The sequence below is a fragment of the Emericellopsis atlantica genome (genome assembly GCF_019669845.1).
Source record: "Emericellopsis atlantica unplaced genomic scaffold F5Z01scaffold_28, whole genome shotgun sequence".
Lineage (NCBI taxonomy): Eukaryota > Fungi > Ascomycota > Sordariomycetes > Hypocreales > Bionectriaceae > Emericellopsis > Emericellopsis atlantica.
In genome coordinates, this window is record NW_025764730.1 from 132,121 (window position 1) to 151,853 (window position 19,733).

General features: G+C 54.9%; 11 protein-coding genes across 11 annotated transcripts; 4 read left to right on the plus strand and 7 right to left on the minus strand.

Annotated features, from left to right (window-relative positions):
* Positions 1–451: 451 nt before the first annotated feature.
* On the minus strand, positions 452–2,703 carry F5Z01DRAFT_290060 (multidrug resistance protein mdtG). The gene has a single exon (XM_046258799.1). The coding sequence runs from the start codon at positions 2,308–2,310 to the stop codon at positions 715–717; it is 1,596 nt and encodes a 531-aa protein (XP_046115200.1). The 5' UTR covers positions 2,311–2,703; the 3' UTR covers positions 452–714.
* Positions 2,704–3,589: 886 nt separating this feature from the next.
* On the minus strand, positions 3,590–5,028 carry F5Z01DRAFT_663777 (uncharacterized protein). Its single transcript, XM_046264049.1, has 3 exons — positions 4,569–5,028; positions 3,965–4,513; positions 3,590–3,851 (listed from the first exon to the last, which is right to left on the minus strand). Exons 1-3 carry the CDS (start codon positions 4,855–4,857, stop codon positions 3,718–3,720), a joined length of 972 nt encoding a protein of 323 aa, XP_046115201.1. The 5' UTR covers positions 4,858–5,028; the 3' UTR covers positions 3,590–3,717.
* A 373-nt stretch (positions 5,029–5,401) lies between these two features.
* On the plus strand, positions 5,402–7,039 carry F5Z01DRAFT_663780 (uncharacterized protein). The gene has a single exon (XM_046264050.1). The coding sequence runs from the start codon at positions 5,616–5,618 to the stop codon at positions 7,023–7,025; it is 1,410 nt and encodes a 469-aa protein (XP_046115202.1). The 5' UTR covers positions 5,402–5,615; the 3' UTR covers positions 7,026–7,039.
* A 29-nt stretch (positions 7,040–7,068) lies between these two features.
* F5Z01DRAFT_692419 (8-amino-7-oxononanoate synthase) lies at positions 7,069–8,813 on the minus strand. The gene is made up of 3 exons (XM_046266185.1): positions 7,896–8,813; positions 7,695–7,837; positions 7,069–7,629 (listed from the first exon to the last, which is right to left on the minus strand). Exons 1-3 carry the CDS (start codon positions 8,722–8,724, stop codon positions 7,198–7,200), a joined length of 1,404 nt encoding a protein of 467 aa, XP_046115203.1. The 5' UTR covers positions 8,725–8,813; the 3' UTR covers positions 7,069–7,197.
* Positions 8,814–9,979: 1,166 nt separating this feature from the next.
* On the minus strand, positions 9,980–11,076 carry F5Z01DRAFT_728794 (uncharacterized protein; the record flags this gene model as incomplete). The annotated part of the gene is made up of 4 exons (XM_046266680.1): positions 9,980–10,179; positions 10,247–10,364; positions 10,433–10,911; positions 10,980–11,076. 4 exons carry the CDS (start codon positions 11,074–11,076, stop codon positions 9,980–9,982), a joined length of 894 nt encoding a protein of 297 aa, XP_046115204.1.
* A 1,070-nt stretch (positions 11,077–12,146) lies between these two features.
* Positions 12,147–13,223, plus strand: F5Z01DRAFT_683355 (GA4 desaturase; the record flags this gene model as incomplete). The annotated part of the gene is made up of 1 exon (XM_046265841.1): positions 12,147–13,223. One exon carries the CDS (start codon positions 12,147–12,149, stop codon positions 13,221–13,223), a length of 1,077 nt encoding a protein of 358 aa, XP_046115205.1.
* A 229-nt stretch (positions 13,224–13,452) lies between these two features.
* On the minus strand, positions 13,453–15,331 carry F5Z01DRAFT_663782 (2OG-Fe(II) oxygenase superfamily). The gene is made up of 3 exons (XM_046264051.1): positions 14,513–15,331; positions 14,393–14,461; positions 13,453–14,327 (listed from the first exon to the last, which is right to left on the minus strand). Exons 1-3 carry the CDS (start codon positions 14,936–14,938, stop codon positions 13,563–13,565), a joined length of 1,260 nt encoding a protein of 419 aa, XP_046115206.1. The 5' UTR covers positions 14,939–15,331; the 3' UTR covers positions 13,453–13,562.
* A 177-nt stretch (positions 15,332–15,508) lies between these two features.
* Positions 15,509–17,678, plus strand: F5Z01DRAFT_663786 (peptidase family M1-domain-containing protein). The gene is made up of 3 exons (XM_046264052.1): positions 15,509–16,652; positions 16,702–16,808; positions 16,858–17,678. The coding sequence occupies exons 1-3, from the start codon at positions 15,607–15,609 to the stop codon at positions 17,634–17,636; spliced, it is 1,932 nt and encodes a 643-aa protein (XP_046115207.1). The 5' UTR covers positions 15,509–15,606; the 3' UTR covers positions 17,637–17,678.
* On the minus strand, positions 17,654–18,463 carry F5Z01DRAFT_290208 (uncharacterized protein). Its single transcript, XM_046258803.1, has 3 exons — positions 18,176–18,463; positions 17,942–18,081; positions 17,654–17,890 (listed from the first exon to the last, which is right to left on the minus strand). Exons 2-3 carry the CDS (start codon positions 18,074–18,076, stop codon positions 17,672–17,674), a joined length of 354 nt encoding a protein of 117 aa, XP_046115208.1. The 5' UTR covers positions 18,077–18,081; positions 18,176–18,463; the 3' UTR covers positions 17,654–17,671.
* F5Z01DRAFT_677035 (CST complex subunit Ten1) lies at positions 18,382–18,819 on the plus strand (the record flags this gene model as incomplete). The annotated part of the gene is made up of 2 exons (XM_046265319.1): positions 18,382–18,470; positions 18,531–18,819. The coding sequence occupies 2 exons, from the start codon at positions 18,382–18,384 to the stop codon at positions 18,817–18,819; spliced, it is 378 nt and encodes a 125-aa protein (XP_046115209.1).
* On the minus strand, positions 18,464–19,672 carry F5Z01DRAFT_290207 (uncharacterized protein). The gene is made up of 4 exons (XM_046258802.1): positions 19,196–19,672; positions 19,096–19,143; positions 18,862–19,036; positions 18,464–18,750 (listed from the first exon to the last, which is right to left on the minus strand). The coding sequence occupies exons 1-3, from the start codon at positions 19,325–19,327 to the stop codon at positions 18,869–18,871; spliced, it is 348 nt and encodes a 115-aa protein (XP_046115210.1). The 5' UTR covers positions 19,328–19,672; the 3' UTR covers positions 18,464–18,750; positions 18,862–18,868.
* Positions 19,673–19,733: the final 61 nt, after the last annotated feature.

A 19,733-nucleotide genomic window follows, 5' to 3' on the forward strand; every position in this document is an offset into this window, starting at 1 on the left:
TGGATGGCCGTTCCAGCCAGTACCAGCCACAAGATGGCAACCGAGCGAAGCAGCAGGTGCCACGGCCTGTATGCAAGAGGAGACGACGCAAAGCAGTGGTCCGAAAAAAGAAGTGAAACGCGGCATTCAATCAAGTATGCATGGCGCCCAAGTTGGTCGTGGACAAGGGTTCCAAAAGCGGAGTTCATGAACGCTTCATGCAACTTGGTGCGGTGGGTTCGCGCCGTGCATCAAGTCTGTGGACAGCGTGGAGACCCAAAATGAGCACGGCATTGAGCGTAATAGATAGGCGTGGGAGTTTGAAGCCATTTGTATGTGGACTGTACGTACGTAGTACGGAGTATAGTTGGATGACTTGAGTCACGTAGTGCTTGTGGCTCACACAGCCGGAGTTCAAGGGACTATCAGAAGCTACCTCACGGTTGTCCAACAAGTCGAACGCAAGCGAGCTACAACTTTCACTCGGGTTACTCTTAAAGCAATCCTATGAGAACTACGCATTCTGCCTCATTCACGCGTTCAGTTGAGTGTATGTGTGCCTTATACATGGGCTGTGCATCAGTCAAGGCGGAAGTGTAGGGTAGGCCCTAAATTTACTTGGTATTCTTCCCAGCTCCGTGTCGAATTATCTCCTCCGCATCTCCTCCCGTGAGTCCGTGACCGACCCGCTGCCTCATGTCCAGTCGAGGACCACCCCGTCTGCTCACCGTGCCTTCAAGCCGTGCTAACCGTGTTCATCGTGCAAACGGAACTCCTCGTGCGGATGGAGCCGGCCGTGCGAACGGAACCAAACTCGCTGCGTGGACATGTAGTCCAGCACGTCTCATCGGGCCAACACCGTTCCTCCACCGGTCCTGGCTGGTCCATATCATCGGGGAATCTCCTCAGCACCAGAGGCACACCCAAGGCAAACGCAATCAGGACAACCCAAGCCAAGTACCCAGAGAGGATGTTGCCGCGCACGCCAGCCGCGAACACGGCCGTGGCTACGCCCGGCACGATACTCCTGATGACACTGAACCCAATCTCGGCGACCGAGTTCAGCTTGCCAAGGACATCGGGGCTTGGACTGGCTTCGTTGACGGCGAGCTGAACCGCCGTGAATGACATGAATGCGGCAGGTCCGAGTACCACGTTGACAGCGCCCACGACAATGGCGAGACTCGTCGTCTCATCACCACCCGCGCGCAGCAGAGCATTCACCACCACGTATCCGCCAAAGAACAATGGCCAGGCCCAGGCACAGGTGAGCAGAACCGACTTGGTCCCCGCTCGCCGCTGTAGAAAGGGGAAGGCAAACATCAGCCACGCAGTCTCCGTGGCGCCCACCGCCGTAATGTACATTGTGATGCGGGCTGTCGAGAAGCCGAATCCACCGTGGCCCACCGACGTGTAGAGCACGACGGGATGCATGGCCGTAAAGGCGATGGCGAGGAACATGACATAGCCGTACACATACAGGACAGACGCCACCTTGGGAATCTGAAGAAGTTGCCGCATCGACAGCTGCGGCGATCGCACCTCTGGTACTGGATGATCGCTCATACCGGGCTGGTCCGTCTTTGTGTTGACGTGCAGTGTCTCCTCGAGCAACAGCAAGGAGCTCAAGGCAGCCGTTGCGTTGATGGCCGCCACGACAAGACCTGGCAGTGCGTACGGATAGTCCTCGAGGAACTGAATTCCCCCAAAGATGGAGGGATATTGACTGGCTGGGTTGACCAGAGCGCCGCCGATAATAGGGCCCAGGAACAGACCCATGTTTCCAGCGACAGCATACCAGCTGAAGAACGTCGCCTGCGTCTCCGGTGTGCAATGCTCCCCGATCATGGTGCGGATGATCAGATTGGCACCGGAGAACAGGCCCGTGACACTCCTGAAGAGCACCATCTGCCAGATCTCAGAGGCCATGCCGAACAGGGCCGTCCCGATTGTCATGCCGACGAGGCTGTACAGCAGCATCGTCTTGCGGCCGACGCGATCCGCCCAGCTCCCCCAGAACACGAGCACGACGGCTTGGGTGGCCGAGAAGAGCGACTCGACGAGGCCCGTATAGAAGCCAACGTCCGAGTCAGGCAGGTTGCCGTTCCGCTGCACCATCTCGGCGACATAAGGGAAGATGGAGAAGAAGGCGAGCGGTTCCATCAACCGTGCAAAGCATAGCAGCAGCACCTGCAGCCTGGCCGTCGGCGGGTCTGACTTGGGATCCTTGAAGCTGTTGTCGTCGCGTCGCGGGAAGAGGCCGCTGCCTAGCAGGGGCGATCTCTCCGAGGCCTCGGTGGTGGACCGACTTTCGATGGAGGACGGAGCCATGCTGGACAGTCGATGCTTGTCGATGATGGACCTGCTCTTCTCGTGGCCCGTAGCCGTAGGGAACCGTCGATGGGGATAGCGCGACGAAGACAAGGCGAGCCTGGCGAACCGAGCTGTTGGACCAGTGTGATGTCGACGTCCTCGGCTTCTGTGCGTTAAAAGAAGGTTACAGACAAGTTAATGGGTCAGGACAAGGCGACATTTCCAGACTCAAGCCGTCAAGGGGTCATTGGAATGCATGGGCGAGCGTGGCACAAACAGGCAACAGGCAGCTGCTTGTAGATGGCAAGATGCTAAGTAGATACTTATACCATCAAGCGTCCCGAGACATTCCCAGGGATGATCATTGTCGTGACAAGACTCTGCTGCGGCCAGTCATCCCAGACATTGTGATCCAGGTGAAGAGATTTGAATCATGATATCATATGGCCAATTGTACTGTCTGCCTTTCCACTGCTCATCAAGTTGTATTTGACTGCCATTAAGCATCACCAAGAGTCAGAATTATCTCAGAGGCCCCGGTGAGGAAAAGCACCAAGTGCTAGAGCCAGCTGAAGTGGCCTCGCTCTCGGGCCCTGGCATTGACTGCCATTAAATTTGGCCGAGGGTCAGTATGTCTTGTACATCGCTGCGGGACGATCAGTCTCTGGTCTGTGCAGAGAATACTCAGCCCCTTGGCCGCGGTACTGGTACGTAGACTTGTCGTTCACGACTGGCGTCTTTCTTCTCTCGCGTACATGTAGGCCACGATAATCCTCTTTCCTCTCCCTGCATTTTCTGGCCGACACAGTTGAAGCTTCCCTAAGTGACTGTTGAGAAGCTTGGATAACTTTCCTTCCACAACAGTACGATCAATGTGCAGTTAGGCCAACATTGGACCCTTCGAAGGGTTCGTATGCGCCCAGGCTCTGATTAGTTCAGTGCCGATGCGACATCGTCACCATGCAAGTCTCAGTTTCTCATCTCACGTCCACAAGGGGCAAGCGAGCCTGATCGCACGAGAAGAAGAGCCTCCCAAGTCTAAGAGCGCTGGTTCGACCAAGCCCGACAACAGAATTTACATCATTCGGGGAGCAAGATGGTTGGTCCGTGTGGTTTTCTGGGTTGCCAAGACGCAGTGCTGATTCACATCGACCCTCGATGCCGGCAGGGGATGTTTACGCGTCCGAGACACGGCTATCGCATCTGCAGCCAAACGTCAGATCGGCAGGGAGGCATGAGAAGAATTCGATACCGTGGACTCGAAGTGTACTAGCACGTTGTAACCATTGAGCTGAATGTCATCAATACGACGTCTGATTCGTATACTTCTTAAGCTATTCCTGCCTAGTTTCACAGCCAAATGCACCTGAGAAGGGCATTCCATTCATTGCTTCTGCAGTCGTCTCGCACCAGCTAATGCTACACTCAAAAGATGGCCTGAGCGTTGGGCGGCGACGACACGCCACCGGGCATGTTGATCGGCATGGATGCGAAAAAGAAAGTCCACCGGTTCAGCTGCTGGCAGACCTGCGCCAGCCTTTCCAGGTCAAACATCTCGCCTGCCACAAGAGTCAGTCAGTCAGCCCTGGTCTTCTGGTAATTAACTTGTCCATGTACTGATCGACGGTTCACGCGGGAAGGAGTCAAGTCAAGGACAGATCATTCAACTCACCAATCGGCATGCCCCATCCGGCAAGGAAGTAGTCGTGAAGGGTAATGTCCCCAACGGGAGGGAACACTTCGAACGAGATGGCATCGCCAGCGACGGCGGCAAACCCCGTGTCCCAGATCCACCTCAGCATGTCGGTGGTCGCCTCGAGGCCAGCGTGATGGGGAGATTCCGCGGCCGCGTACCTCTTCTTGGCCTCGACGTCCATCTTCTGCTCCCACTCCTTGGTCATGCCGCTTCGGACGAGCAGGATGTCGCCCTTCTCAAATAAAATCTGGGACTCCTCGGCAATCGTAATAATGTCCTGTAGCTTGATGGTGTGGAGGGAGAAGGCAGAGTACTCAATGCCCTTCTTCTCCGCCCACGAGGCGTAGTCTATGAGCACCGCACGACCGGTGATGCCCTCTCGCGCCCAGTGGTGTATGCCAATGCGGTCGCTGGATCGATCCATGATCTCCGTCTTGGTCGTTCCGCCATAGAACTCTCGCTGCTTGGCATCTGGATGCGACAGCATGCCCCAGTGGCGGAGGCCATCCCACTGACTGCTTTGCTCTGATGACACTATCAGTACATGACTGCCTGCTTTGCATTGAACGGCTTCACTCACGGGGGTTCATTGTGTAGACGTCGTCGAAAGCGTCACCGTCCAAGATGGGCACAACTTGGTGATCGCATGAGATTCTGCCGTATCCGGGATGCTCCAGCTTCGTCAGGTCCCAGTTGAGTCCCACGCGCTGTCCAGTCTGGATCTGTTGAGCCGCCCGTCGGATGCGCTCGTCTGTCAGTAGGAGAAGCCGACCGAGGCCCTCCTCCCGGCTTCCCGGCGCACCCGCCCACACCCTTTTAGGGTCAGGGAGCTCATCGAACTTGAGGTCTGTGGGATATTTTGTATGCATGCCGCTCACTTGTTTGGACACGGATTTATCGCTGCCAGGGTGTAATTCTGTAGGAGTGCTGCCTACATGTACATGTAGTAGGGAAGTTTGTTCAAGTTTCAAGATGGTGACGATGGTCGCAGTAGTTGGAGAAGAGTGCGCACTTTATCAACCTGTGATGTGAACCAAACAATGCCAAACTACCCTATTTATGTAGGACGCCCTGGTAAATTTATATCAAGACGCACAAATCGACTTCGCGTTATTTTCATCATCAACTGCGAAGCGCATGTACGTATCCTCTCACCGTCATGTCCTTGGCGGTGAACAACATCGTGTTGCTGAACAGCAATAGCGATTTGGATCTCCCAAGAGTATGCAGGCGTACGTGGCAGTAGCTTACAGAAACGCGCAGTAGTCTATAACGCTCTGGTCCTCGAAGCATAATGATGAGCTGAGACCTGCATCATGCAACGGCCGGGACGCAACGTACCCCTGGAAACTAACGATACATTGAGATACTTCCGACAAGTAGGTCAAAAAGAATGGAAAGTGTGAGCAAGTGCCGGAAGATTCACTTGAATATTCAGAGTCTTTAGTTCCGGTGTGCTTGCCAGAATCCCAGTCTGTATGTGCGCCGAATAAAAGGCATGATTCTGTACTCAGAGTACGGATACATAGCAGCACGAGTTCCCAGCTTAAACAGACGAAACACGGTCCTATAGTCTTGCCCATCGGTGTTTGTCGAATTTTTCCTCTCAATACCATTTTCCAGCACAATGGTCGCGTTGATAAACTCCAACAACCCCCTTCCAGCCAAGCAAGGCGAAGCTGCAGGCTCGGACTCAAATGCTTCCGTCATCGAGGAGCTCCAGAGCTTCCACTGCAAGTGGCTGAGATTTTGCTGGCACGACTACACTTCGACCGCAAGATGCCGTCTGATGCCCATGAAGAGGGTGCTCGCCATGTTGGAGCATGGGCAAGGTCTCGACCTCTCCATCACCATGGCTAGCATGGGTTTGCTACAGTCCGACACCATGATTCCTGAAGTCACTGGAACCGGCATGTATGCCGCCCACCCGGACTGGTCCTCCTTGAGACGGGGTCCTGCTCAAGGGCATGCCACCGTGTCTCTCGACTTCAAGGAAAGTGATGGTTCCGACGTGGTTTTTTGTCCGCGAACCGTGCTCCGAAAGTCCGTGGAAAGGGCATCCAGCCATGGTCTCTCGTTTCTCTTAGGGTTCGAACTCGAGTTTATTATCCTTGAGCCAAACCCCGAAGCTGGGAACCAGCAGACACCCAGGCATCGCGCCATGCACAACGACGCCCACGGCTGGTCCAAGACCAGAGCCATCGCAGAGATTGGCCGCGATGGGAGCTTCATCAGCATTATCGATGAACTGCTGGACACTTTGAGCGATGCATCCATCGAAATTGAGCAATTCCATCCAGAGACAGCCCCTGGACAGTACGAAGTTGTCCTGCCGCCACTGCCACCACTGGAGGCTTGCGATGCACTGCTTCGCACACGCGACATTGTCGAAGCTGTTGCCGCACGGCACAACTTCCTCATGACCTTGCACCCAAAGCCATTCGCAACGAGCAGCGGCTCGGCCTCGCACGTGCACGTGTCCATATCCTCCCCGGGCGGCAACGACCGCCAAGTCTACGAGCCGTTCTACGCAGGAATCCTCAAGCACTATCCAGCTCTGCTGGCCTTCACCTATGCCAACCCCACGAGCTACGAACGCATGGTAGACAGCTTCTGGGCCGGCGGCCGTTGGGTAGCCTGGGGCACGCAGAACAAGGAGGCACCTCTGCGCAAGTGTCAGGACAGTCACTGGGAGATGAAGACCTTGGACGGACTGGCGAACCCTTATCTCGCCATGGCAGCGATTCTTTCAGCCGGAACAAGCGGTGTGACGAGCCGAGAGATCCTTGTTTGGGGGGACTGCGCCAAGGATCCAGCCAAACTCACGGCGGAGGAGAGAGAGCAGCTGGGCGTGACGGTCATGTTCCCCCGCGACCTCAAGGACGCTCTGCGGGCTCTGGAAGCGGATAAGGCACTGGGCGAGGTCCTTGGGCACGAGCTTGTGCAGAGATACATGGATGTGAAAAGGGGCGAGTTGAGCATTCTCGATCCCATGAGCGCAGAGGAACGCAGAGAGTGGGTTTTGCAGAGATATTAGTGAGATAGTCCTGGATACTTGGAATTCAAATTCAAGAAAAATGTAGACTTCTCGCAACTACAGTCATTTCCTATAGGACTGACAAAACCACCATACTTTTCTCCTATTTTATCTATCCGCAGTGGACCATCATAGACCCCTTTTCTATCTGTCTAGTATCTGGAGTTCTGAACTAAGCCTTCACCGCAGCTTGCATGGCATAGACCTGGCTGGCTACGCGGGGCACGTATGCTTCCTTCTCATCAGCCTTCTCAATGTCCAGCATCTCACGGACCCAGTCGCCAATGTTGTTGACAACCTTGTCCACATCGGCCTTGGTGTTGTGCGCGTGGAACACCATCCTGACCCTGCTCTTCCCCTTGGGAACGACCGGGAACGCGAAGCTGTAGGCGTTCATGTTGTCGGCCATCATGTGGAAGAACAGGTACTGCTCGTGGCGCGGCTTGGTCCAGATGGGCACAATGTGCGTGTAATACTCGCGCTGATCCCAACCCTCAGCCAAGGGACACGACAGGAGACCAGCATCGACAGCACGCTTCCAGTCGGGGTTGTTGGTCAGCGTCTTGAAGAAATAGCCGACAACGTCTTGGATGGCTTGTTGTTCCTGTGAGGCAAAAAAGTTTGTCAGCTGACAAGATTCAAGTTGATGGGAGGCACAAGGAGTTGTACCTTTTGTGTTGCTCCGCTTCTGAGCAGATGGATGCCAGCCTTGATCGAAGCGACCATGGGGAAAGACGGAGCGCCACTGTAGACGGCGAAGCGCATCTGATTCATGATGACGGCGCGGATTGTCTTGTTGCACAAGATTATGCCTGCGCAGAGTGAGTTAGCATTAATGCCCGAGCCATTGCGCGGAAGCTGATGACTTACCTCCCGTCGATGCCATGCCTTTGCTGCACATGTGGACGCGGATGGCAATCTCCTTCTCCAGACCAAGCATGGAGACCAGGCCTCTACCTTCGGGTCCCAGAACTCCAATACAGTGAGCCTCGTCAATGACAAACTGCGCGTTGCCGAGGGGGAAGATGTCCTTGGCCGTGGCAACAAACTCCTTGAGTGGGCATACGTCACCGTTCATGCTGTAGATGGACTCAACAAGGATCAGGATCGACTTGGTCCCGGCCTCAAACTCGGGGACGGTGTCCCGCAAGTTGATGAGGGCTTCGCGGAGAGAGCTCACACTGTTGTGCGCAAAGGACACTTTGTGAGACGCGCGGCTGAGCTTCATGCCCTCGTGCGTACTCGCGTGCACCAGCTCATCGTAGAGGTAGCAATCGCCCGGCAGGGCGACAGAGCCGATGATGCCAACGTTGCACAGGAAGCCCGAGTGGCCGATGAAGGCTGTCTCGGACCCGAAGAAGTCGGCAATCTCCTTTTCCGCCTCAATCAGGTAGTCATAGTTGCCATACTGAAGACGCGAGCCTGCGGCGCTCAGGTCCCAGTTGTCGCCATGCTTGGACATCTCCTCGACATAGGCCTCGCGGATGCGTCCCGTGCGGTTAAGGGAGAGGAAGTCGCTGGAGGCCCAGTCGACCACGCTGTCATCCCAGCGTGGCTTGGCGGTGGAGAGCTTGAAGTCGGCACGTAGAGTGTCCAGGTGCTTCTCAATGTTGCGGTAGAAGGCCGGCGCATCCTTCATCTGTGGCGTCTGGAGCTCATGGTCCTTCAGCCAGGTCTTGAGCATGTCTTGGTAGTACATGATGGATGGCGGGAAAATGGGGAAGGTTTTCAAGATGGAAAGGGGGAATGTGGCAGATGAGGCAGGTGAGACTGGTAAGAAAGTGAGACTTGTGACGTCCAGGCAACAGTTCATCTAGTAGCAGGCTGTTTTATATCTACGTTGTCTTACCGCCTCAGGGGCAAGCAAGAAAATAGACGCTCAGGGGCGGCGCAGGTGCATCGCCACCAGTAGACCAAGACAACTTACGCCAGCTCTCGGTACCTCACTGCCCATTTAATGACACTGCAGATAATTCATGTATGTCTCAAAAGTACAATCATGGAATTGTCTACTCTCTGTTGTTGCCTTTGCCCCAGGCAAGATTGCATGTACAGGGAGGGGGTTACATGAAATGTCCTCTGTAGTAAACATGTAGAGCATCTATGCATATACGATGGTAACAGAGAGAGATCAACTACATCCAAGCTAGTCTTTGATCTCTTCCCTTCGCAGTCTGGCTGAATTGCGCTGCTGCTTCTCGGGTCGAGATATCTAGCCAGCTTCTGGCCCCAAGGCAGGAATCACTTCCGTACCATTGATGGCAGCAGCATCAAGATACGACTTCCACTGAAGGTAGTTACTTTGAGTTTTATGCCACATAAATCTATTATTCACAATACGTGATGCGTGCCTTGTGCAATGGGCTGCAACCTGTGCGTCACCTGTTGCATGCCCGGCCGCGTGTACTCCGTGTCACTCAAGCCGCACCGCATTAGCATCAAATACCAGCATGGCGCAACCAGATCCTGCATGACGAAGCTTCCGCGCTAGATCGAGCACTCACAAGTTCCTTGAACCTTGTTCGACTGGCCAGCTGGACTGTGGATCGTGTTGCAGAGTAGCAGCTCGCTCTGCATGTTCCTCGATGGCATACATGTACTCCTCACACAACTACTATCCGTAGAGCCAATCGAATCAACTTCAAGGGCCGTTGACAGCCACTTAGTATATGATCGTCTAGACTAATCTAGTGCGTGCAGAGTATGAGCAAGCGGCGGTGAGCCTGGCAACTCCCTTCATACACCCCCCGGCATTTATCCCTATTGTGGCACCAATGAGCTCGATGTAGGACGCGTATGCTCAGTTATTGAGTTCAGCTAGAGCTAGGGAACTTTTCTAGTCTTAATTGAGCGGAGAGTAGGCTAAAACTCTGAATATGATGCAGCTGGAACACGTAGGCTTGTGACTTATCCAATAAAGAATCTCATGGATATTCAAGGACGAGGTCCAAGCGTTAGAAAGTGGATGCAAAGTTCCCAAGCCGCCCTCCGTCCGTCATGATCACAGATCCGTTGCAGTAGGCGCCGGCTCTCGAGGCGAGGTACAACACCGCACCGCCCATGTCCTGCTCATCGCCCGCCCTTTCCAACGGCACCATGTCACGGCCGATTCCTCCTCGGTCGATTATAGGTCCAGATATGTCGCTAGGATACACTGCGGTGTACATGTGGTCAGCTCCATGTTTTCGGCAAATACACTCGAAAGGGCGGTCACTACTTACGCCCTGGGCAAATCATGTTGGCTCTGATGTTCCACCTGGGCAAAGATACAGCAAGATTTTTCATCAAGTGCGTACATGCTGCCTTGGACTGGCTGTAGGCAAATCCAGCCGTGTTGACCTTGCATTGTCTGTCAGTGGCATCCGTGTACTGTACCTTCGCTCGCGGGCGACTTGAGAGTTGCTCACCTTGTTGAAACCTGCAATGGACGTAGTGGCTACGACTTGCGATTTCTGCCAGACGTTGCCCTTGACGTTTCCAGCGTCTAGCAATTCCAAAAACGCCATTGCTGTGAACCACACCGCTATCGTATTGGTCTCAAAAGTGCGGGTGTAGTCTTCCATCGGCACGTCCCAGTTGTCAGCTGTGAACTCTTTGAGTGACATCTGGGACTCGGACAAGGGTCGCGGCTTTTGCGGCCCGCCAATGCCTGCATTGCAGATGAGAAGATTGATGTACCCAAGATCTTTGGAAACAGCTTCTGCGGCCTCCTTCAGGCTGGGCTTGGAGGTCACATCGCACACCAGAGGCCGCACGACGCCGTGGTTGGGACCGACTTCTTCCTGGATGCTTCTGGCGGCTTGCTCCAAGACCTCGAGTCGTCGTCCCAGAATGTACACGGTCGCCCCATTGGCAACCAGAGCTTTTGTCATCAGCAGCCCGATTCCTGTGGCAGCGAAGTTAGCGCGGATGTCAAGGTGGAGGTTTACTTCACCGCGAGGTCGTGAGCCGTACCGGTACCGCCGCCCGTGACAACAGCAACAAGCCCCTTGACATTGAAGAGAGAGGATGCGGCCAGTGCCGTAGCGCCTGTAGAGTTCGAAGAGGCCATTCGGGGTGGAATACTTTTGTCAAAGCTTCTGCAAATTAAAAGGTGACTTGATGCAGGTGTTTCCGGACTGGACTCGAGGCTGGCTGCTGACCTCTTTTCTTCTCTTTTGAACTCAACCTCCGAGCCTCTTCATTGTTGTGTGTTGAAGGTTTGCATACACAGGGAGTCTGAGTATCAATGGTCCGGGAAATTCACCAGCATTCAAATGACTACAGCGTCCCGTCCCGGCCACATCTATCCACCGCCTGATCTGCCGGCAGTTCCCAGTGTCTTTATTGTCCGAATCAGAATAAGCTCCGTTCTTGCAGCGGGCTGAAGGCTCGTCCCGTCTGCAGCTAGTGGACATCACGTACATGCAGTTGATGTTGAGACAGCATACGCGTGCATGTAGTATGCACATACGCATAAACACACCGCCCTCGCCCCTTTCGACCCGGCCGCCGGGATCACTCGAAAAAGCAATTATGTCCTGCATGCACTCGGCAGTGGCTCTGCCTCTACCGAATGAGAAATGTCCGTGGCCAGCCCTGCAGGTCCTGCACACCGACATTGTCAAAATCGGGACATGCCAGGCAAAGATCACCTCTTTGCACCAGCTGGAGATTCCTCAAGGGGCGGCTCAGATCTGTGCGTCTAGATCGGCAGCTGCATGCGACTCGTCGATACTTGGAGATACACCAAAGCATCTGGCTAGCCAATGTCGGTGAGCCCAGACGGGCGAATTACACTAGGTTGATCCCAGCTTGCTTTTCATGAGCCGCTTGTAAACATGAATGCAGGATCGCAGGACACGGGAGATGACTTCAGTCAAAGACATTTGATCTTTGAGGAGATGACTTCATGTTGAGATGGGATGCGGTAAGGAACATGATTCCACGCGTGCTGCTAGGAGCTCAGACATCATTGATGAATCCTATGACCCTGCTGACACTTCCCTCAAGTTCATCGCCAATGTAAGGTCTCTTGATCCAAAGGCTAAAGGACGTCGTTTGCCCCTTTTGACTTACTACCCCATTGTCCTCCTTTTCCCTGAACAACACGTACTTCATCTCGACTCAGCTCAAACAGTCATGTCATCAACACAGGTCGAGACCGTGAAAACAAACCTAGGCCCAGCCCCAGCTGAAGCCAAGGGCAAGCTGCGCTACATTGCCCAGGGGCATCTTCCCAGAGCAAGTCCGCACAACTTCCATCTCCCTGACATGTCCGAGTTTGGGGACGAGCGTTTCCTGACACTTCGTTCCCTTCGGCCTATCCCTACACTTCAAGAGCTGCCAACTTGCTCCCACCATGTCCAACTGGACACCCAAGGCTTCACGGCGATTCTTCACCCTACGCCTCTGCACGCCTCACCGTTTGGCTCCCATTCTTTCAAGAATCCCGAGCTCCTCAAGGAGCATGTCATCCCTAACACGGCCGACATGCTCAAGCAGATGACGGGCTGCAAGACTGTCATCACAGAAGCTCTTCTGTTGCGCTCTGCTCTCTGGTCCGCAACCGACTCCTTGGCTGCTCATGGCAGCGTCCAGGGCGAGACAGCCGACCTGGAGACGAGCTTCCCCCAGTTCATCGGGTTCAATCCGATAAACGGCGGTGCCAGTCCCGCGTCCAAGGTCCATCTGGACTACACGCCAGAGGGCGCGAGAACCCATATCCGAAAATTCCATCCCAATACCACCGAGGCTTCTATGGACATTATTCGTCACGAAGACGACCTGGTCGCGGCCGGAAAGGTCCTCAGTGAAGACTACAAGCACGGCGAGGGTCCACGCTGGGCGCTGTACTCTATCTGGAGACCTCTGAAGACTGTCAAGAGGGACCCTCTGGCTGTGGCCGACTACCGAACGTACAGCAATGAGGATTACGTCCCAGTGGGCGTGAACACGCCGTGCTTGGGAAGGCCAGGGACCAGCGAAACCCACTCCGCAGAGTGCTACCTGGCAAGACACTCCCAGCGGCACAAGTGGTACTGGATAGATGAGCAGAAGCCCGAGGAGGCTTTGGTCTTGAAGTTCTTTGACAGTGACTCGGAAGAGCCTCACGGCGTCTCTGCTGGTGGTGTCTTGCACTCGAGCGTGGAGCTGCCTGGGACGGAAGGCGAGGAGGCACGAGAATCCCTGGAAATACGTTGTCTCTGCATTTGGTGATGCTTGAGTCTGGGGGAGATACGGCACTCATCAGATTAGTGTAGACTTCAAAATCGGCGGCTGTTGGTAGTCAACTCGTCCTTCAATGACCAGGCGCTAGTTGGTCTCAGTGCTCCATGCCCGTCAGTCACCACCATGGAAGCAGATCGTTGGGTCGCAAGAGTAGCAGAACTATAGTTAGGCTGTTCCAGGGGAGATGGTGTCGTCTTTCCGTCTGAATACGGAAGGACCAGAGCATTGCCGTTCCGTCTTAAATATTCCCTCGTAAGAACCTCACTGACACCGGTTTTAGCATGATAGTTACTACTTCCACCCACAGATCTGAATTCTACCGCAAGACTATTGAATCTTGATGCCCCTCGCCTGGTCTAAGCGCTTCGTCTCCGATTGCTTCTCCAGAGCTACCTGCAGCGAGTCGGGATACCACTTCTGCGCAGCGTCCACAAAGCTCGTCAGCATGCTAACAAACACTGTATCGCCCACAGAGTTATCGCATATTCCAGAAAAGAAGGTGCCAGAGTCCGAAATAGCCTCTTTTCCCTCGGATAATTCCACAATATGCGACGGAACATCGACGGACAAGCTTTCCGGTAGGAGTCGCAGGTTGACGTTCTGGAAGAATGGAACCGACAGCCGTGGACCCAGACGGTTGCCATGCCTATCGCGGAACCCTTCAGAGCCGAGTATCACGCGATGGGTCGTCGCGGTGCACACACCGCGAGTGAGGATCTCCAGCAGACGGCCAATGTTGACTACCAGCGTCCCTGGGATGGGAGGGACGGAGATCCATCGGCCCGACTTGTTTTGGACCTCTAGGCAGTTGTGGTCGCCATCTTGCAGCAGGTATGTCATGAACGAACTGTCCTTGTGTGGGGCGATACCGTGGCTGGCATCTCCTCCCTCCGATTCTTCCGGCGGCACTGGATATCTCCGGAAGTTCAGGCGGCTGAATGGGTGGTCGTCGAACAACCACTTGAAGGAGTCGCTTCCCAGACCGAGAGCTTCGGGGACCAAAGAGACGAAAGATGCCGCGAGGCCTTGGACGGCCGAACGGTAGTTCTCGACAGCGGACCGAAACTCGGGCAGCACATCTTCATCTGGCCACTAAATAGCAAGGTTAGCTATCGAGTCTCAATTCAATGATCTGCAAAGGCAAGCCTGTCTCTTACCTGACTGGGGCCGTGCAAGTTGAGATATACGGGTTCCTCTGGGCTTGGAGGGGGATAGTCGGGGCCGAACTTAATTCAATGACTGATTAGACACGTTCAATTGCAGCATATGAGACTTACAAAGACCGACTCGTTGTTGCCCGTCACCGCCACAGTCTTCTCGGAGTTCATTCCATTGTATCCAAGGAAGTGTTTGCTCTTGGCCGTCTCCAAGTCAAGCTTCTTCTGCAGCGGGAGACTGAAGAAGGCCTCCGACTGCGCAAGAGCGGCTTGCTGCACTTGGTCGGGGATGGAGTGGTTGCTTAGGTAGAAGAATCCCACATGTACTAGGGCATTTCGAAGTTGCGAGAGGAACTCTAGTTTCGTAGCGGGGGACTGGGAAAGTGCAAAGTCCACGACAGGGACTTCTGTGAATTCTTTCGCCATGCTCAGCGGCGGTCCGGAGCAGACTTTGTTCGATACCAAGGGCACTTGCGCTCTCTGGCCTTCATGTCCTGCATATAAATACTTGAGAAACAGTAGACTGCTTTGTTGACCGATCCACATCGACCCGTATAGCGGTTGTCCGCTTCAGCTGAGACATGATGTTTACGGATGAGCGACTGCAGCCTCGGGGACTGCTCGTCGTACGTAGAACAGATAAGAGTCTTCTCCCGCTCCCAGGGCTGTCGATTTGCCGCGCTGCATTAGCCAGCTGTATGCAATTTCGATGCCATCGGCACGTACATCTGGGGGCGTGCATATATGAGTGGACTGGTACGGGACAAAAGCAAAGATGCATATCTCGTACATGGGTGTTGGCAATCCCCGTGCGATAGGCTGAAGACACGAAAAACGCATGCAGTTGGGCTGACAGGTAAGCAGTCTTGCGGTGACCAGCGCCTACGCGAGCATTTCCTCGGGGTTTGGAGAGCTGTAGCGCTGAGTTTAGAAGATGACATGGGAATTATGGATCAACATCACATCAGCCCCTGAAGCCTGGAATGCGGGTATAGGGTATGCATAATGGAACAACAATGGCCTTACGTAAGCAGTCGACCTCACATGCACCCGACACGTGACCCGAGCCCGAATAGGGAAAAGGACTGGACCTTTTGCAAGGCGCAATGGAGGCAACTGGAACCGATAGACAAAGGGACGCCTGTGGACGGTTGGGCACGGCTCAGACGGCCATCCGAGTGGGTAACTAACGCACAAGCACCCAAGGCTCAAGCATGTCGTGGCTCACCTTCTTCAAGCGGGTGAGCATCACTTCACGACAGAACGCAACCCCCCTCACTCATCACAACCTCCTCCGCCGGACATTTGCAACCGTCAACATGACTGCCGGCACCCGAGACCCCAGCACGCTTTCCAACTATGGCGCCTGGCGCACCACGCACACAACGACCAGCTTTACCCTGGACTTTCAGAACAAGAAGCTCGTAGGCTCCGTCATTCTCTCGCTGCAGTCGCAAACGGAGCGCGAGAGCAAGGAAGTCGTCCTCGACTCCAGGTTCGTGCACGTGGATGCTGTCAAGATCGGCGACAAGCCCTTGCAATGGGACCTCAAGCCCTTTACGGAGCCGCTCGGCGCGCCGCTGCACGTGTCCGTGCCCGAGGGCGTGGCCAAGGGCGAGACCATTGACATGGTCATTGACCTCGAGACGACGAGCAAGTGCACTGCGCTGCAGTGGCTGACGCCCGCGCAGACCTCCAACAAGAAGCACCCCTACATGTTCTCGCAGTGCCAGGCCATCAATGCCCGTTCCATCTTCCCATGCCAGGACACGCCCGACATCAAGTCGACTTTTACCTTCAACATCACCTCTGAGCTCCCGGTTGTGGCCAGTGGTGTGCCCGTTGGTGATCACGAGGCCACCCCCGGCAAGAGCAAGGTGTACACGTTTGAGCAAAAGGTGCCCATCCCGTCGTATCTGTTTGCCGTGGCCTCGGGCGACATTGCAACCGCCAAGATCGGGCCTCGGTCCGTGGTCGCCACAGGGCCCAATGAGCTCGAGGCTTGCAAGTGGGAGCTGGAGCGGGACATGGAGAAGTTTATGGAGATTGCGGACAAGCTGGTCTTCCCCTACAAATGGGGCGAGTACAATGTCCTGGTCCTGCCGCCCAGCTTCCCCTACGGAGGCATGGAGAACCCCATCTACACCTTTGCTACCCCCACCATCATCAGCGGAGATCGTCAGAACGTCGATGTCATTGCCCACGAGCTGGCGCACAGCTGGAGTGGGAACTTGGTGTCCAACTCTAGCTGGGAACACTTGTAGGTTTTGCATGAACGTCAAATGAGATACTCGCTGACACTTGAATAGCTGGCTGAACGAAGGCTGGACAATGTACCTCGAGCGCCGCATCCAGGCCGCCATTCACGGCGATGCCGAGTTCGATTTTTCCGCCATCATTGGCTGGAAAGCCCTCGGTTAGTCAACAATAGTCTTGCATTGATTCAGTGACTAACTGTGCCGCAGAGGATGCCATCGAGCAGTTCAAGGACATCCCCGAGTACACGCAGCTGATCATCAAGCACGACAATGTCGACCCTGAGGATATCTACAGCCAGGTGGCCTACGAGAAGGGGTTCCACATGGTCTACTACCTTGAGACCGTCGTCGGCCGCGAGGCCTTTGACAAGTTCATCCCCCACTACTTTACCAAATGGTCCGGCAAGTCCCTCGACTCGTGGGAATTCCGCGATACCTACATGGACTTTTTCAACAACTTTGGCGACGAGGGTATCAAGAAGAAGATTGCCGAGATCAACTGGGAGGACCGTCTGCTCTCCCAAGGCCTGCCCCCCAAGCCCCAGTTTGACACCAGCCTGGCCGACCAGTGCTACAGCCTGGCGAAGAAGTGGGAGACGGAGTCGTTTGACCCCAGCCCGGACGATGTCAAGGACTTTAATGCCAACCAGAAGATTGTGTTCCTCGATGCCTTGACACAGGGCAAGCCCCTGAGCGCACCCCGTGCCCGGCAGCTGGGCAAGGTCTACGAGCTGAGCGCCTCGCAGAATGTGGAACTCAAGTCCGCCTTCTACCAGATCGCCATCAAGGCCGGGGACGACACCAGCTACGCCGGTGCTGCCGAGCTTCTCGGCCAGGTCGGTCGCATGAAGTACGTCCGCCCGCTGTTCCGTGGCCTGAACAAGGTAGACCGCCAGCTGGCTCTGGACACATTCGAGAAGAACAGGGAGTTCTACCACCCCATCTGCAAGGGCATGGTGGCCAAGGACCTTGGGATCAAGGTGTAGTTGTACTCGTCTAGATAGAAATGGACAAGACAAGATCAAACCAACCACTCTGAGCGCTTCAAGCTCTCACTCCACGTCTCTGACGCGGATCTCTCGAATGCCTTGCTGTCCACAATCTCCTCCCTGCCAAAGTTTCCATACAGATGCGGGAACCCATTCTCCCACTTTGTCCTCGACACAGTCTTGGCAAAGTCCAGCTTCAAGAGGTAGATTTTGGTCGTGTGACTAAAGTAGCGATCACACGTGCCGAGCACCTGAAGTCGTCAAAAATGCGTAAATGGACTCAAAGACGAGACAAGACCTACAAGCTCTGCTGTGCTGAGATGGATGAAGCCATCCTTTCTGTCGAGCTCGGAGAGGGGCAGCTCGGCGGGGAAGGGCTCCTCGACGGCCTCGGGCACGATCTTGTAGACGAATTGAGGGGGGTTCTCGGCCGACATGATGGCTGTGGTGTTGCAATTCAGTCTGGAGTTTCAATCTATAGCGGAAAAGTAGATGTACGGGAGTTTGTGTGAAAAAAAAAAAAAAAACAGACTTACCGAGGGCATCTTGGGTGCCGTCTCTCAACTGTGCGTATGGCTATTTTGCACTGTGCATCAAACCCTCCTGCGTCCAGGTTCGCGTTTCCGCTCACACCTTGAGTAGACTCAACTTGCAACATGTCTATTTGAGCCGCCTACTATTCAATCCCCGCGCAACCATTGCAGTCCGGGGAGCTCCATGGGCGAAATGGTCTCTGTTCAAAATGTCGCGCGGACCACTCCCATCGACGCTGTGCCTACTCTCATCGCTGCCATACCGCTCCGTCGGTGACAAGGTCCGCTTCCTCGGCTGGTACTGCCTCACCCTCCCCGTATCTCTTGCTCGAGCATGAACACTGATGCTTTCACAAAGTGTAGGCGCATACTCCACCGCGACGGGCAGTGTGAGCCTCACCCACGACTATCCCGCCAACACCAACGTCACAGCAGTCGCCGACGTGAACCTCGTCCTCGAGACACTCACGCATGAGACCTTGCAGCAGGGCGAATGGGTCAACGTCGTGGGCTACGTGACGAGGCGGCAGCGCGCGACGGGCAAGGGGGGCGTCAAAGTGCACGTGCAGGCGCTGACGCTGTGGTCGGCTGGACCGGCGATGGAAGTGGCCAAGTACGAGCGCACAGTCGACGAGGGACTGGATTGACCTTGCTCTGCCTGTGCTACACCCCGCGGTCGGTCAGCCGACGCCATCGCTATCTTTCCAAGGGCCGTTTCTTCCTTGGGGTTCCCGATGTGCCCGATATAGGCACTGGCTGATGAGCCGGTCTCTTGAGGCCTCTTTCTGGGTCCTGCTGGCTCCGCGCAGCCTCCTTCCGGTCCCAGTAGTCGACTGATTTGCGACAGAGGTCGTCTATTTGCTCCTGAACATGCTAGTCAGTCCCGCAGTCTGGATGGCAACGTTTCCACGGATGCGACATACATCTGAAAGGCAGTTTCCGAGGGTCGTGATGAGATATCCGTCTTCTCCCTGCGAGTTGATTAGCAATGGGGGCATCACCAAGAGGACGCGACGAGCAGACCTCGTACGTATACAGGCGAACCGTCGCTTGAGGGCCGAGATAATATGGCAGTTCTTGGGTTATGACCTTTTTGTGGATGCCCCAGCTGGGTATCCAGTACCGGTTCATGGAGGTGGATGAAGAAGAAGACATTGACACGGCAACGCGACGCGCACATACAACGACCACACGATATTTCCATATCAAGAAGTACGCCTGCAGACTTATAGATGTACGATTCTCCAAAGGGGTTCGAGACCCCCTGCCCGTGTGCGGCCTCTTGTTGGTCTCATGGGGATCTTCCTCAATAGGCTAATGGTCCCCGGCCCGTTCAAGACGAGGCGTCCCAATGGCGAGAGTTGAATCTGAGTGCTGGAGAAGGTTTGTTTTTGCGGTTTGGCTAGTACTCATCTTGGACATGGGCCCCCGGTGCGGGTATGGAGCACTGGACAGCGGCCAAAAGTGAGGCGATTCGGTAGATGATGGGGACCCATTGGACGACAGTTGTCGCCTCGCCCGCAAGGCAAATTAACAACCCTCGAGACATTCAATCCTTTCT